The sequence below is a fragment of the Haliaeetus leucocephalus genome, unplaced genomic scaffold (assembly GCF_000737465.1).
Source record: "Haliaeetus leucocephalus isolate CR32 unplaced genomic scaffold, Haliaeetus_leucocephalus-4.0 Scaffold871, whole genome shotgun sequence".
Classification (NCBI taxonomy): Eukaryota; Metazoa; Chordata; class Aves; order Accipitriformes; family Accipitridae; genus Haliaeetus; species Haliaeetus leucocephalus.
This window is the reverse complement of record NW_010973307.1, coordinates 1,956,673-1,973,156: the sequence shown is the minus strand read 5'-3', so window position 1 is coordinate 1,973,156 and position 16,484 is coordinate 1,956,673. Positions and strand designations below refer to the sequence as shown.

The following is a 16,484-nucleotide window of genomic DNA, read 5'->3' as shown; positions in this document are numbered from 1 at the left end:
GTGGATGCCAATGGGGAAAAAGATTAGGCATTATGAAAAGCAGAAGTCTTTTTTTTTTTTCTTCTTTTTTTTTCCCCTTTCCTCTCTCCAAGCAGTTTCTTGAGTAAAAAGTCACAGAGAAAATTCAGCAGGCTGTGCAATATTTACTCAGCAAGGGTGCTCAGGCACTTACTCAAGGCTCAGGCTTTGCAAATCCAAGGCCAAGTTGCCCAGGAGTTTAAATTGGTACCGTTGCCTTTAATGGAGCGGTGGGGATTTATACCTGCAGAGCATTTACTTCTAGGAGTAAGAGGGAGGTCTGAATGAAGGAATAAACAGATGAACAAAAGTTCCCAAAAGACATTAAACAAATAGAGAATTAGAATATCACTGCAATGCATTGCCCAGGATTTGCTGTACACGGTGAACCCATTCCTGGCTGGTGCATGATGCTGCAGCCCAGGTATTTCAGTGGAGTTGCAGAGATTTGGTCCTCATCTTGATCTGCCCCTTGTGTCACAGCTGGTGTTGTGAGTCACCAGAGGGAGTTCTGGATGCCCTGTGCTGAGGGAAGGAAGCCAACTGGCATTTACTGAACCAAAGACAGCAAGGCACAAGTTGCACAATTTTTAAAAATTGTTTCAAAAATTAAAAAAAAAGTTTAAAAAAATGTTTGCACTGTTACAGCATCTGCCTGTCAGTCTGTCGTTTCCTCCCCACCAGCTTTTTTAATTTGACCTGGGTTTCATAAGGGATGGACGTCTTAAGAATGACGAAATTCTTGTCAGTTTTGAGAAAATCTGTGTGAGGCAGAAATTACTTTCCTGTTGAGGGAGAGGAAGGCAGAATTCTACCCTGATCTGTTGTTTGCCAGCAAACTGCAGGCCAGACAGCAGATATGTACAGCTGGCCACCTGACATGTCCAAAATCACGTTGTGCATCGGTAATGTCCTGTAACATCCTAGGAGCCCAGGAGGACAGTTCTGCTGGGGCAGATAAGAGTAGGGACACTTAGAGGGGGGGAAAAAACCATCCTGAAATTAAACTAATTTCAGCAGTTCTATTGCTCCCAGAATGACTTGTTTCAAAACAAGAAACTCCAGGAGCTTTGCCTTGTCTAGCTGTATTTTGCTTTCCTTTTCCTGGGGTTACACACATCAGTGTAACCCCGAACCAGGTAACCTACAAACTTGAGAGTAACAGGGCAACCCAACATCTGTCTCTCTGTTTTTTTTGCTTCCTGTTCCCTGGGTATCAAAATTGTGCTCCGCTCTTTACTGATAAAAAATGCACCTGCAATGAGTCTCTTCCTATGATTATTTTTCTTCTTGCTCCTTTTCTTGGTTTGGGCTGCTACCACGGAGGAAAAAGTCATGCAGTCCATTTGCTGACTGCTTCCTTATTGTTTTTCACTGTGTTTTTGTCCAATTTAATTGTGAATGTCCTAGAGACAGGGTTTATTATTCCTTCAGGGAATCCTATCAGGAGATATTTCTGAATCAAATCAGTCAACTTTTTCTTACCTATTTTCCCATTCTTCCAACTTCTTCAACCTCTTTGTTATTGTCCTTAACTTTTCCTCCTATTGTGCTCATGCTTGTCTAGTAGTTAGAAATTAAAACTTGGGCTGCCTAGGAATTTTCCAGAGTACTGATGTTTTTTCTTGTGAATCTATTTCTAAACTAGTTCTTGCTGAAGGGGAGCGAGGACAAACAAGATTGTTTGATTTCAAGTGAGTTTCCTGCTCTGAAAAATCTGGGGAGAAGTAGAGGAAGAGAGAGTTTAAAGTCATCTAAATTACTTATTTCAGAACTTTTGAAAACATTTTTTTCAAATTTCAGTTCAGAAAAATGTTTAATTTCAAAAAGTGTTAGAAAATGAAAATGTTCAAACCAGAAAAGAACTATTTTGGGAATTCCTGAAATAATACACATTGACTTCTGTAATTAATAATCATAACTAATAATAACAATAATAAAAATTATATGGATTTGAATTCTGCAGAAATGTTCAAGAATTAAGACATTTGTCCCAGGATGCGGACAAGACTACTGAAATCATTCCTGGCTTAGCTGCACATTAAATCTCTCCTGTTCTTTCTTACTGGTTTTACAGTGGTTTGAATAAAGCTTCCCCTAATCTAGACTGTACTATAGCCTATACTTTATGAGCACGTGATGGCAAATGCATATTCCTTAGAAGAGGTGCAAGTCTTGCCATTAACAACACTGGCACCAAGAGACATCCCTGAATTCCCTTTAATAAGTCACCTCTTCTTTTCTTGCATTTCCTTTGAACACTTCAATTTGTTAACAGTTTTCCAGCATCAAGGTTTTGGGATCCAGTTACTAGTGGACAAGGAGGAAATGGCTCTTTGCCTACACGCAAAGCTCGTCAACTTTTCGTAAAAAGATGTGAACAACCACTCAGAGGTCCTTGTATTGACTTCAGCGCCTGGCAAATTGGGCTCGTGCCCTGTGTCTAGCCAACAACCACCCCCTTCTGCCTTTAAAACAGTTGGTTATTTAAAAGATGTAGCTTTTTCTTGTAGCATTAAACAGAAGTACTATGCGGTCTTGAAAGATAGCCCAGTCCACTGAATTATTGTACAGGATGAGCAGTTCTCAAAGTGTTGCTATCAAAAGCAGGTATAGTTCGTTATGGCTGGCTTTTGATTATTGATACAACAGAGGGAAAGGTTCATTTAAATATAGAAATAAAAATTCACTGTTAAAGAGGTTCAGCTACTTGCAGAAGGCTTTTTTTTTTTTTTTGGTAGTTTCTAATGTGGCTGCTTCCTTTAACACTTTAACCCTGAAAAAGGGCAACTGAACAAATACCCCCAAATGCACTGTCAGAGCAGCTCTTTCTTTGTACAGTGAGCTGCCACAGCCAGCATGGTTTGAAAACTTCAGGTTCATCAAACCGTCCTGATCATCAGCCTTCCAACAAAGCTCTGAGTGTTGGGCTTTGGATTGGGTTGATTTTGGTAAAACTTAGGTTCCTGACTTTGGCACTTTAGAAAATCCTGTTAGATGGGGCTTTTAGGAAGCTCTGAAAATCCTGGTCCTACCTATCTGATCCTCTATTTTGTTGAGTAAATCGTATTATGAACTCTGTCCTTCCTTAGCTATTCAGAAAAGTGGTGTAATTTCTGAGCTATGTTGGTGTTGCTATAACTCCTCTCCTTTCTGTTCTCCTTCCCCCAAGTTGCAGGTGTGTATCTGATGGTGGGGTGGGGAGAGGAAGAAGAAGGAGCAATAGCTGAGGAAGGAATGAAAAGTGACATTGGATTATCCTGTCCTGATCCAAAGCCTGTAGAAGTAAATTTGGAAGTTTTCCCCTCGTTTTGAGGGATGTTGGATGCTGTAGCTCCCCATAATGAGATGCTACCAAAGTCAGCAGCAAGACCAAGGAAAAAAATGTTTCTTCGCCACCACCTTTTCTATTACTTCTTCCCCCTATGCAAGGGGAGGCTTTAGAGCAAATGTCTGTTAGTGTAACTGGCACATATATCGAATCTGCTTAGTCTGGGCTGTTAAGTAAGTTTAATTAATTTACTAAGTTAATGTTCCAATGCTAGCAACAAAGCATCATTGCAATCAGCTGGGTAGCAGGAATTGGAACCCCTAAATGAGCTCATTTTTTCACAGTTGGAATTAGGGACCAGTTAGCCAGTTGTGTGGTTTTTCCAATTTCTCCACTTGCCCTAGGGGAGTTGCAAGTTATTCATTCCCTATTGCTAAGTGTGAGCAAGATGGGGAGGGGGGAGACACGAGCAAACCTCACTCCATGTAGGAGTCCATCTTTGATCCTAACACTGCTGATTCCCTAGCTGTTGTCTGTACTTATCTTCCTGCCTTGGTCCTAGAATGGCATTTGCTACTATTTGTAATAGTTTGGGGAAGCAGAAAGGCATCACTGAGAGATATTTACTGCATGTATTTTCGTCCTGAGTGTGTGCAGATAAAGGGGGGAAAAACAAATAAACAATAAAAGAATGGAAACAAAATTACAGAAATTTGCAAAGTTTGACAAATGGTGGCCAGGAGTTGCCACAAGCTAATGGCTTGCAATGATTAATAAGAGTAAAAATAATTGCATTTCATTAAGATTGATGACACCCCATTTAACCTCCCTTCTCGTTTCAGCCCTAAAGTGGAAAGAGATGAAGTTCTCATCTATAATAGCTCCTGTAACATTACCATGGAAACTGAGGCAGAGATGGAGTGTGAGGGAGCTAATCAGCCAATTACCGCCAAGATTACTGAGATATGGAAAAACTGGGGCCAGAACACTCAGGTATAATCAAATCTTTTTTACAGACTGATTCAAACAGCTTAAAATTAAATTTGTAATATTGTGTACATTTAAAGGGGGCAAAAAAAAAACAATTTAGGCTGAGCAGCAGCAATATATAATATTAAAAGCTTTCCAACTTTGAATAGCAGTTCTAATGCAGTGCAGCTGAATTAATGCTTAACTATGGTTAATCAAGTATTTTATGAGACATAAATGAGCTTTACCTTATTTTCTGGGCAATGTATATCCTTTTTAACACTATCCTTTTTTATATAAATTCAAAGTCTGTTCTAAAAGTGTTATTTTCTGTTACCTGAGCAAAAATATTAGCCATGAGATACAGAGTTTCAGCTGTCTGGCAAAGACTTAGCGTTCAGCATTTGTGCAGCTCTGGTTATATTTGATTTTTGCTCCTCTTCGGTATCTGAAGTAAAATGGGACAGGCTTCCCAGTGCCATGTGTGGGTATAGCAAGAAGAAAGACATATGCAAAGAGTTCATGACAAAAAAGTATGACTCTGAACTAACATAATTGTAAGGCTCTATATCTAAGAATGTTCATTGCATACCTAAAATGTCCTAAAAGGAGTCCTCACGGTGTTGCAGAGTTTTCGGGGGTGTTGAGCTGAATACTGGGGTGTGCCACCTGTGAGAAGAAATTTAGGGGGGCTGGGTATTTGGTGAACATCAGATATCTCTTTGTCACCATCCTTTCCAAAATGAGCAGCTCCTGAGAAGTGGTGGAGACCTACAACATACAGGGCAGTGCAAGTGGGAAGAGTTACACACCTGACTTATGATAAAAAACAAACACTGGTTTTTATCTATTAAATCAAATTATCGTGCAATCTTCTCAGTATGGTTGAAACCTAGGAAACTGAAGTTTGTTTGCTCAGCACTGATGTTAAAGCTACCGTGGTAATTTGTAACTCTGCTGTCTGTAATGACATTTCCTTTACTCCACAACCCCACCCCAGAAGTAGCTGCAGTGTCCTGGCAGAGTAAATCTGGTGTGTTTCTGGCATCACCTTCTGGATCTTTTACTAAGAGTCTCTGAATATTTGCCCTACAAATCTACCTTAGATGTATGTTACTATTGCAGCTGAGTATCCTAAAATACAATTCCTTTCCTTCACTCTGTTAAGTCTGTCCTTGGTGTGTGAAGGAATGTCACATGTAGCCTTTTACCTATTAGTGTTCGTTTGCTAGTCAGCCTTGCTAGTTATGCTACCAGAAACGTGCCCAGGTGAGGAGAAAACTAAGCCAAAAAAAAAAAAAAATCACTAGCTGGCAAATGCAGGAGGGCAGCAAAGAGAAGTGCTCGGGCAGGTATCAGATCAAATGGTAACTACTCCTTTCATTCATATTTTCCTTCCTGAATGTGATAAGGGCATCTCTACTGCCCTAAAGCCCGGGCTGCAGCGTAGAGGAGCTGTTATTACCTACGGTTGGCTGTGATCTGAACAGCTCGGCTGTCACGGGTCCTGTAGTCTCAGTAATGAGATGATGACAGGTTGTCTTTTGACTCAGGTGGGAGCAAGAATACGAAGAAGTAGTAAGGTTTGTCCCCGCTGTGGTTTTTCTGCTCAGGGTGGGGAAAATCGAGGAAGTCCTAAGTGTCCTGAATCACCGAATTCATTCAGGGAGAGCAGGATGAAACCAGCAGCGCTTTTAGATCCGGGATTTGCTGCTGCTTAATGAACCCAGCAGGCACTTGGAATCATTTTATCCCTCTTCCCAAAACTGTCCTGGGTGAGCAGAGGTGGATGGGTGGGGAGTTCAGATAAATGGTTTCAATTTTGGTCCCTTTCTAGCTGACAGCATCCCGTTAAGATTTACGACCTGGTGCAGCATATGCATGCTTCACTGTAGAGGTTTAAATCATGTCATGTGAACTGGCCTTACCTTTCCAGTGGAAATAATGGTCCCCAGGTTCAGCACCAAGCAGCGAAATGCATTAATAGCACCACGTGCCTTAGGATAATGGTGCTATTAGCAGGCAGCACAACTCTGTGTACAAGTAATGGGACTGCATCTCTTTATAATAACATCTGGCACTTCTATTGCACTCTCATGCAAGGATCTCAAAGCGCTTCATAAAAAAAGGGCCTGATCCGCAGCTGTTCTCAGCATAGCTACACCGTTCAGTGTTTTGTTTTCTGTTTATTCTTCTGCCAGCTGAATGATGCCCGGGCGGGCTGATAACTCAGCAGGGTCTTAACACAGCTGGGCTTTGTGGGAGGGTTGGGGCGGGAATGATTAGGTGATGATGGAGCAGGATTAGCTCCAGGATGGCATTGGAAGTAAAAAGAGGCATTGCAGAAAGGCTGACAGAGGCTTCTATTATCAAGAGCGTGGAGAGGGCATTGGCAAGAAGCAGGAACAACCTTGGTTCAAGAGCAGAAAATTAAAAAAAAAAACCCAAACTTAAAAGGATGGTTCTAGGAACTTGAGTCTAAGGGATATAAGCTTTAGGGTGAAGTCATCTTTTCTTCAGTCTTTATAAGACACCTAACAGGACCTGTCCATAATTCTTAAAATAATGAGGAAGAGATTAATGTGATTAGTTGGGATTTGGTAGGCTGGAAATAAGGCATGGACTGTGAATGTGACAAGGTTTTGCAGCAACCTCCTGGTGGGAGAACGCCAGGCAGAAGGTTCTAGAGATGCCCGGGAAGGAGCGTGGTGGGTGTATGAGAGAGGCTGGGTGACATGGTCTTCCCAGTAGCAAGGAACCGAACTCCAGTGAGATGGTGATCTCTTCCAGGTCTGTGTTTCTATAATGCTTTTAGCAGCCCTGTTGCTGACAGCTCACAGACACAACCTCGCAATGTTGAAGAGAAATCCATGCATAAGGATTCTTGTGTACAGCGAGTGGCAGAAGCATGTTCAGCAGCTTGATTTGCCTTCTTTGACCAGCAGGAGCCTTGCACTGGAAATAGTCCATTTTTCTCTTGCCTGACTTTGCAGAACAGTATCCAGACAGTGAATTCACCCTGGATCTGTGTGTCAGCTTTACTAAAAACTGCATTAAATGGCTGTTGTAACTCGTCCAGGAATCAGACCTTAGCTATGCTAGTTGGCTTTTAAATAACAACATGTTGCCAGACCCAATCCTCCATTTTTCTGGTCACATCCACAATATATTATATACATTACCATGGTTTTCCCTTGCCGTCTGTTTGAATTGCGAGTGCATGAGTAAGCCAAGGACACCGAAATTATCTGAAGAGATTAGCAAACACCACAAACGCTCTTTCTCAATGAGTTAATGAGGTAGCTGTCCTTTGAACTTTTTTTTATTGTCTTAGATATACAGAAACTCCAAGTGCTAGAAGATCATGGTGCCTAGACAAAAACTCCTCACAGGTGCTTTTTTTCTCCCCATTTCTTTAACTTCTTTTTTCCCCTGATAAATACATATAAAGATCTATTTTAATGAAAATTAAGAGCTTAACTCCAGATACCTTAATTTTTGGATGATCTGCATGTGATGGCTAAGCTTAATTCTGCAGGAAAGAGAGCTCTTCCGCCTCTGATTTCAGCATAACTGCTTGAAAATTGGGCTGTGTAGCTACCATCAAAAATTAGAAGGTTATTTTTTGAAAATGCTGGCTGTCCTATTCATGTTGTGCATGCTGCTCCCTTGAGTCAGTCGCTTGAATTTGCTGTTCAGGTTGAGCCCTTTTTGGGCAGGATCCTCAGCTGGAGAAAATAGCTGTATTTTCTGGAAGGTGCCACAATATCCATCTCAAGTTTTGTCCCTTCCAATCTCTGAGCTGTTGCTTGCATGGTTACAGTCTGAGCTGGGCTCAGCTCTGAATCTAGAGGACCCCCAAAATTTCTAGGAGTTTCAGGTTGCTGGATGGAGATCTGTGACTTGCATGGCAGACTTTGGGAAAATTGAGTTCACCAGCTTGGCCTTTTCCTGGGGTCTGGTCTATGCCTGGTCATGCTTCAGAGAATAGCTTTTATGGATTTCTTTAGAAACTGATTTAGGCCCTTGCCTCACTTTGTATTTGAAGTACTTGCCCCCGTATGACTTAATTAGGTCACATAGAGTAAGCAGCAGGCCTCCGTCCCACTGTTGCATTTGGCATCATTAGTGTTTGTAACTTGCTCCATTATTATCCGAGGAAGAGTTGCAGAATTATTTTTATATCGGTATATAATGCAATTTAGCCTCCTGAAAGGAGCGGGGGGGAAAAAAAAAGAAAAAAAAAAATCCAGCACTGATTGTATATCCCACAGGACTTAATTAGTTCACGGTTTCACGATACACTGGATAATGGGAAGATATGAATTAAATAATAAAAGGGAAAAGAAAAGTTCTAATGCTCACTCAGTACCTGTCCATTTCCACCTTGGCTGCATAATGAGACGTCAGCTACAGTGACACTGATGAGACATGCAAAACACACCGATAACACACGTAAAGGATGCTCATGGGAAGGTTTGACCAGGCTCGGATGTTTCCGAACCCATTATGCTTAGTGAGCCTTCAGATTATTATTCCGGATCACTGGACCAGACCTAATCATCATGCAAGCATGCTGTTTGAGCAGTGTTTCCCTGCTCCGACTCCCCCCTCCTCTGGCCCAGATGGGTGATATAATGTTCATCAGAGGGCAGATGCCACGTATATTAAGGCAGTCGTAGGGAAGCTGAACTGGTATACTAGTGAATTCTCTACAACCCAACCCTCGAGGGGTCCCTATTAAGAAATAGAAGGCTAATAAAAAATAACTTGCTAGATAAAAATGCCATCCTGGATTATGGCTCTGCCTGGGTATGCTGTGCTGCCTTTAGTTTGTTTTTAAATAGGGCATTAAGGGAAGGTCTTGAGATTTAAGAAGTAGCTTAGAGTATTGAGGATCTGTGAATGCTTAGCTTGGTGATTGATACCAGGATAACTGCTTTGTTCACTTCTCAGCAAAAAAAGAAAAAGGAAAAAAAACCCATAAAGGCTGTGTCTGAGGTATGCACAGTCACCTAAGAGACCCTTGCTGTTCAACTTCGACTTAATGTAATCAGGACTAGCTCTCCAAATCCCTTGGATTCCTCTGCAGATCTTAGAATTGCTCCTTTCTTTCTTTTTTTCCCCCCTTATTTTCTCCACTTACCGTCTCTCCGGATGTCACAGTATTTGGAGGTGAGGGAGATGAGATAATTTTGCCTGTTGGAGATATTTGGTACTTTATATAGGTGGCAAATCCTAGATAGCTTTCTGGGGAGCATAAAAGGCTCTCTGGAAGCAGAGGGCACTCTGGACATAAAAGGCTGTTACTTTATTTTTCACAGCAGGACTGATGTCGAATCTCTCGTCCATGTTGTCTGTCTGTGGGGGTTACAAGTGACGGGAGGTGACCCTGCTTTGCAGGACCAGCAGTCTCTTGGTGCTCTGCGTGGTACGCGCACGATGCTCTTTCACTCTCGTTTTAGTGCCATCACATTGCATGGATGTTCGATGGGTGCATTTTTGAGGGTGAAGGGCTCATAGTTGGTTGCCCCTGCTTGCAGACGTGTGCAGGCTTCCAGTTTATGGTCAGGTATGTTTATAAGTATTTTCTGTTTAAAAAAAAAAAAAAAATTACGGTGCTGGTAACACCTTTGGTGTTCTTTGGCTGTCCACCTCCACCTGCCCTCCTTCTCCTATACTGTCCTTTCTTTCCTGGAGCACCAAACAGTTCCAGAAAGGGCAAACAATCCTCTCTCTGCCTTCTCCAGTGCTCCCCTTTGCCGTAATGCCCGCGAGGACAACCACTACAATAATTTGAGAGTTGTTAAGCAGGGTACAATATTTCATTCCTGTGTCTCACTTTAGATACTGTAAAAGCCCAGATCCCTTTATTTGGCCATCGTGATCACATTTTGCAGAGACTGGGGAATAGTTTCCTTTGACTACAGCTTATTAGGGAGCATCCTGATAGAACTGGACATTCTGGTGTCCTGGGCTTTGTGTAGGGCTCCTGGGTGTTTCGGCAGTGCAAATAGCCAAAAATAAACATGTTACAGAAGACGGGATGCCAGGAGTAGGACTAGATGAAACCCTCCTAAAATATTGTGTGCGTATTTTTCATAAATACGCACTTTTAACAGCCCAGCAAACCTACCCTTGCATCTCCATGTTCCCTATTTCTTAACCTTCTGGCTTGGTCACGGTGTTATTTTCAGAAGGGGGTGGGGAACGCAACAAAACCAACCAAGATTTGCAAGCCTCACAGAAAGGAAGTGGAGGAGTCCATAATAATCTAATAAAAATAAAAGCATGAGGCCAGTCTTGGGGTGCAGATGCTATCAGAGCAGGGAGAGGTACCATCTGCAAGGTTGTTAAGATGTAGAGAACCAAGATGGCCTCCACAGTAACCACAGGCAATGCGAAGAGATAAATGGTTGACCCGAGCCCGTGTCAGGCTAGGATTGATGCCACTATCAGCCCTAGTGCCTTTGCAATGATTTTTTAAAAAATCTCTGATAGAGTGTGTTATCTAGTTACTGGCACGAGGGCAATGGCCTGGAGGCAGCGAGGAGGAGGGGGGGAGGAAGAAGGAGAGGAGGAGAAGAGGGAGAGGAAAAAAAGGTCATTCCAGGAGGACAATCTCTGTTGGACTAAATGAGAAAATAAGGGCCTTGCTCTGAAAGGGGGAGGTAAATAAATAAATAATAATAAAAAAGTGGCTGCTAGGTGTGTGAGAAAAGGATAAGTAGAATTGCTTCTCTTTCTTTCTCTTTTTTTTTTTTTTTTTCTTTCCTTTTTTTTTTTTTTTTTTTAATGGGATCAGCCTTGGGCTGCAATGGGAAATTTAGGAGATGTGCTTGTGGCATGGTTTTGTGTCCTTTTACTTTAACTTTTTGCTTCCTGATTTGAGGTTTAACTCTTTCCTCTCCTGCTGTCAGATCAAAAATGAAGGACTGAACTCTATCTTTCTCTCTTCCCCCCCCCTCCCCCCCCATTTTGAACAGCCTCTTGTTTTGTTTTTCAATCCCACCATCTTTCCAGTGTCTCTGAGGAAATTGCTTCCTAAATAGTATGTGCTTTTTGAGGGAGCCCTCTTCTCCCCATCACTCATACTGCTGCGGTAGAGGTGTGTTGGAAGTTACCCCCCGGATGGGATACCCGTCCCCTGTAACCCACAGCACATCAAAGCCTTTCCACTCGCATTTAAACGCACCCACGTGAAATCAGAACTGAGCATGGCTCAGTTTAATGAGAACCATTTTCCTCCTCCCCCCTCCGTTTATTCCTGCTCCCCACCCTTATGAGAAACACAGATTCAGAGTGAAAAGTGTCATTTCGGAGGCGCTCCTCCGGGGAACAGAAAGCGAATCTTTCCCTTCCCGCACAAAGGGAAGGCTCGAATTAAGGTCAGGAGGGTGCGGGGAAGCCTTCCTGAGGGACTGTGGGCACATTTTCTCTCTGCTTGCTCCCAGGCTCTTGCACAGAGTCTTGCTGCCACTTTCCTGTTTAATTATGACAGAGACTTTAATTGACTCCTTCGGCGCTTAGGCAGTTTTGGAGGGGGAAGGACTGTCTGCGGTTGAAAGCATGGCTCTGGTTTTTCATATGTGGGACTCACTCTGGATTTGGGGGAAAGGGCTGGGAGTGTTCGATGCCTGCGTCTGTGCTGGGGGGGGGTGCATGGCCTTGGGCTCTGGGTGAAGTCAGAGGGAGGCCTTCTCCATCTCCCCATCTTGAATTCAGTTGGGAAAGGGCTGAGATCCTTGGAGACACACGTAGCCCGGACTTGTTCTTCTGCATTGGAACACGGCTTAAGGTATATGAAGGTCTTGCCCTTCCTTAGGTGTGATGTGGGCTGAAGATGCTTTCAGACACTTGCATCACCATTTGACTTCGTGTCCTCTCCCCAACGCCAAACAGAACACTACTGTGGACTTTGTGCTCCACACAGGAGTTTTCTGTGTAGCAGAGGCATTGGCTGACCTATCAACCACTTCCCAAATGTTTTGGGGCCTGGTTTGTCACCCAGCAAGGGCTGGGCATGTGGTCACCCTGTTTTGAAAGCTGGGAGGTTTTAGCAGCGTGGACTTGGCCAGAGTGGGACCACTGGAGGGGCCCTTGATGTGGTTAGACCATGGATGGAGATGTTGTCTTCATGCTCTTCAAGCACCACCAAAAACATGTGGCCAAGACTGAGAACTGGGTTTGACCAAGGAGCTGGAGATAGCTCCTGGTCTGAAGCACTGAAATGCCAGATCTGGACATGGAGTGGGTTTCCCTTTAGAGCTGAGCAATAATCAGAGACTTTTTGTTTTATTTTATTTTGGTGTTTCATTTTAGGCACCTAAACCCACACTAAGGCCCTGATTGACACGTGAATGCCCAGTTCCAAAGAAACTTTAAACCTCCCCCTCAATGACCTTGTTTCCTCATCCACATCAAAATTGCTTGGATTTAGTCTTCCAAAATGCTGAGCCGACACCTGTGTTGGTATGTGTCAGGTGCCGTGGTGGCTCCATGTTCCTGCGAGTCACTCCTAATTACTGGCAGTTTATTCACAGACTTTTATTCAGGAGAAAAACTTGCTGCCTGTATACAAGGCCACTGAGTTCTCAGGGACATTTACTTATTTGGGTAAGCACTGGCAGGATATGGGCCAGTAAATCGGGGGGCTGGCTAGCATTAGCCATGGGTTGCAGAGGAGTAGGATCTCCTTCTCTTTCTGTCTCTACAATGTTTCTGCTAGGTTGTAGACTATACCTGAACCCGGTGTAATGCCTCTGTCATTTATGGCATTTGGTGCGAGGTGGGTGCTGGATTACACCATTTCTGTAGGGATGTAGCTCTAAAGAGCTGAGTTTGGTACCTGGCCTGGCCTCTAGCCACGAATGCAGGATCAGGCTTCCCATCCAATCCACAAGAAGTGAGAAGAAGCCTTGGATAGAGTGTGTGTGTGTGACAACTGGGTTTTGCTTCATTTAGAAAAAAAGTGGGTAAAATCTGAGTATAACAAAAACCTGAAAAGTTTGGTCTTGTAGTAAGCTACTGGTAGTGACAGAAAGATAATTGTCTTGTATGATGATTTCTTCTGTGTATGGACTTTAGATTACGGAGTAGAGTAAGGATGAGTAGCATATGTTGTGTTGTTTTTTTTTAAAGTTTGATTTTTTTTCCGGTTTTATTACTGTTGTTGCTATCGCAAGTTTTTTCACAGACTAAACAATGTGAACCAGGTGTACAGTTAGAGGACAAATGAATTGCTGTACTATTTCAGTTCAGAGAGTGTTTATTAAAAAACTAAAAATATAGTTGCTGTAGCAAGAGGAAAAAACCAGCGTGTTCAAGCACTGTGACAGAATCTACTAGAGCCTTCCTTCAGTCTTTAAGGAAAGGGTTAATTTTATGTGATTGCCAGTAAAAACAAGCTGTTTTCATGATGCGTCTGTAATAGCCGGGTGATAGACTGACTTAACAACTGCTTGCTAAATGCTGGGTACATTCCCCTGATTGGCAGCTCCGTAAGTGGAAGCCCCTCGTGTCCAATCTGTCCTTGTGAATAGCTGCAGAGCAAAGGACTTCATTAAGGGATCGTAAGGCTACCTCATAAAAACTAGCAAATAATTACAACAGCGATGGGAAGGAGCAGAGGGGACCGAGGGCTCTGTGGTCCCTGTGAAGAAAAGCAGACATCCCAGGGCAGGGAAGCATCAGGTGAAGTGGATGTTATAAACACTTTCCCGTGAACGCTGCATCTTCTCAATAAGGCGTCAGTTTAGCCCGTCTACGGCTTTAACAAAATATTCCCAGTTAACTTCATGGGTGGTGCAGGGCTGGGAGCTGTTAGCTCATATTCAGTTAAATTTCAAATGTCAGAGCTCATTAGCAGTGATTTTAGCCAAAGACACTTTGTGAGGAGCTCGGTAAATTTGACTTCCTCAAATAAAATTGAAGAAAGAGATTGCCCTTTTGCTTATTGATTTATTTTCCTGCTTTCACACATCTTCTTTGGGTCTGTGATTCTGATCAAGGGTCAGGCTCAGCTTCACCCACTTAGGGATTATGGTTGTCCCTCTTTCACACACACACTCTCTTGCTCTTTCACCCTCTAATTCTCATTTGTTTGCCTTTTTTCCTCCTGCATTAACCCGTGTTTGGTGAGTGGAAGATGCAGTTTTTGCTTTCAGTGTTGAGAAGAACTTTTCCCTGAGCTCAGCAGCAAGCCCACAAGGGCATGCACAGCAAGGCAGCACGGCTTTGGGTGTTCAGACTGACCTAGGCAAAGCTGGGTAGAGTGGTACGAAACAATTCTGGATTAATCGTAGGGATGACTCACCCAAGGTCTGTCTGCCTATGTTTACCTCTTCCTGGGACTTAGCTCTTTTTGGTCTTGAACTTCCCTGTGCCAAATGAATTGGTGCAGAGGTCGTCGGTGTTGCTCTGCAGTGCCTTTTGGGGAGCCTTACTGGGGTCGGCACAGGGGTGAGTCAGGGAATGGAGCCACTGGAGGTAAAAACGTGGTTTCAAAGCTGAGGTGGCCCAGGCAACGCTGCAGAAATTGAGATTTCCCGTGCAGGAAGGACTGCAGTCGCTGGTCACCGGCATGGCTCCAAGCCAACGTTCATTTTCAGCTCCGGGAGAGGCAGTTGCTGGATTGCCAGGCACCTGAGGGACTTGAAGGCAGGTACCATGGGGTAACAGTTTTGGATAAGTTTCTCCAGGTGGTGATAGCTAGCAGTGGACAGGTCTTTTGGGGTTTGGACCGAGACACTTCCATCTCCTGTATGAACATCTTCATTTGGGTATCTACCCTAGTGCGGTGCCCATCTGTCCCCAAATTCAAATCTGTCTTTGGAAAATGCTACTAGACACCCATCTGCACCCTTAGGCGCTTGAACGCATTCAAATGTTGGGGTAAGGATGTGCCAGAAAAGGTCCTTGGGAAAGGAACCCTGGATTTTATGTCCTGCCAAACGATTAACAGGCAGACAAATGTGTGTGTGGGAGGGCAAGCAGTGAAAGCCACGGAGTGTCCATGATTCCAGGGGATCTGCATTCCCAACAAAGATGAGCTGTTACAGCCCTGCAAGACAGAGGGATGGCTTTATAGTTCAAACAGCGGCAGTTTGTGCTTTCAACTCAAAGGCCTCTTAGTTCAGAGGGCAGCATGTTAGTCGAGAGGTTCTCTCTCACGCTACTCTCCCATCTTGTTGTCTGATTTAAATGAAGTTTGGGCTAAAATCTCTTGAAATGACAAGAGTGGTTACTGTCCCATAACGAGTGTGATGCTGCTCTTCAGCGGAGGCGTAGTCGTTCATGGCATAGCGGTTCGGTACAAAGTGCACTAAATTAACTTCAGCTGCCTTCTGGCTTATGTTGCGGTGCTGTCTGCACCCCTGCTGAAATTGCCTATCGTGTGCCACTGTGAGCTCAAACTACTGAAAAAAAAAAAAAAAAGAAAATAGATGTTCCATTGAGAATCAGTTCTAATTTTAGCTGTATAAAATAAATGTATTAAAGTGTACATATCTTCTGTAGACATGTCCTCATTTGGAAGGCGTCTTGCATCAGGAATGTTCTCCTATGTTTGTGCAGCTCCTTGCATAGTAGGATCTGAGGCTTTATCTGGATTTATTGCAGTTAAATAGACACCCTTGACTGCAGGGAAATAGCATGGGTGTTCCCAGTCTTCTAAATGCCACTTAATGCTCAGATTCCCATTAGGACTTGGCAAATTCAGCTCAAAGTGACAATGCAAAGGTAGCCTTTGCTATGGTGTGACGTCTTCCTAGCCATCATAACCCAGTGTTACCCTATTGCTTATGTGACCTTTTCTGTAAGAGTCCCATCTTCACCTTTTTACCTTTCTGGCAGATAAGTGTTTTTGATGATGACAATAAAGATACTGCAAAGCACTTTTATTCTTGGTTGCCCCATCTGGGCTGTGCGTTTGATCCGAACGGCCGGCGTTCCAGTCAGATTGCACTATCAGATGGAGCTGGCTCTATTTCCTGCATTATTCTTCCTGGCTGTACCACATTATGCAATTATGTTTGCATTTAAACCTGAGCACTTACCTGTAATGATGCTGTAGTTCAGTACATGATACATTACAGCAGTAGATAATGCATACAGATAGGCTAAGAAAGCATGTTGTTGATGTGCTAAAACTAAACAGGACATTGCATTTGAAAGCGGACTCCGAAAGCTCGCGGATTAGGCTGAGCCGTTTAAAAAGCTTGCATTA

The 16,484-nt window shown here is 43.3% G+C and overlaps 1 protein-coding gene across 1 annotated transcript in view; it reads left to right on the top strand.

The window, feature by feature from the left end:
• The window catches only part of PKHD1 (polycystic kidney and hepatic disease 1 (autosomal recessive)), a 259,529-nt gene that overhangs the window by 55,501 nt on the left and 187,544 nt on the right, over window positions 1–16,484 (top strand). The window contains exon 35 of the mRNA XM_010583200.1: window positions 4,132–4,282. Within this exon, the coding sequence (XP_010581502.1) occupies window positions 4,132–4,282 (151 nt within the window). The remainder of the gene's footprint in view (window positions 1–4,131; window positions 4,283–16,484) is intronic.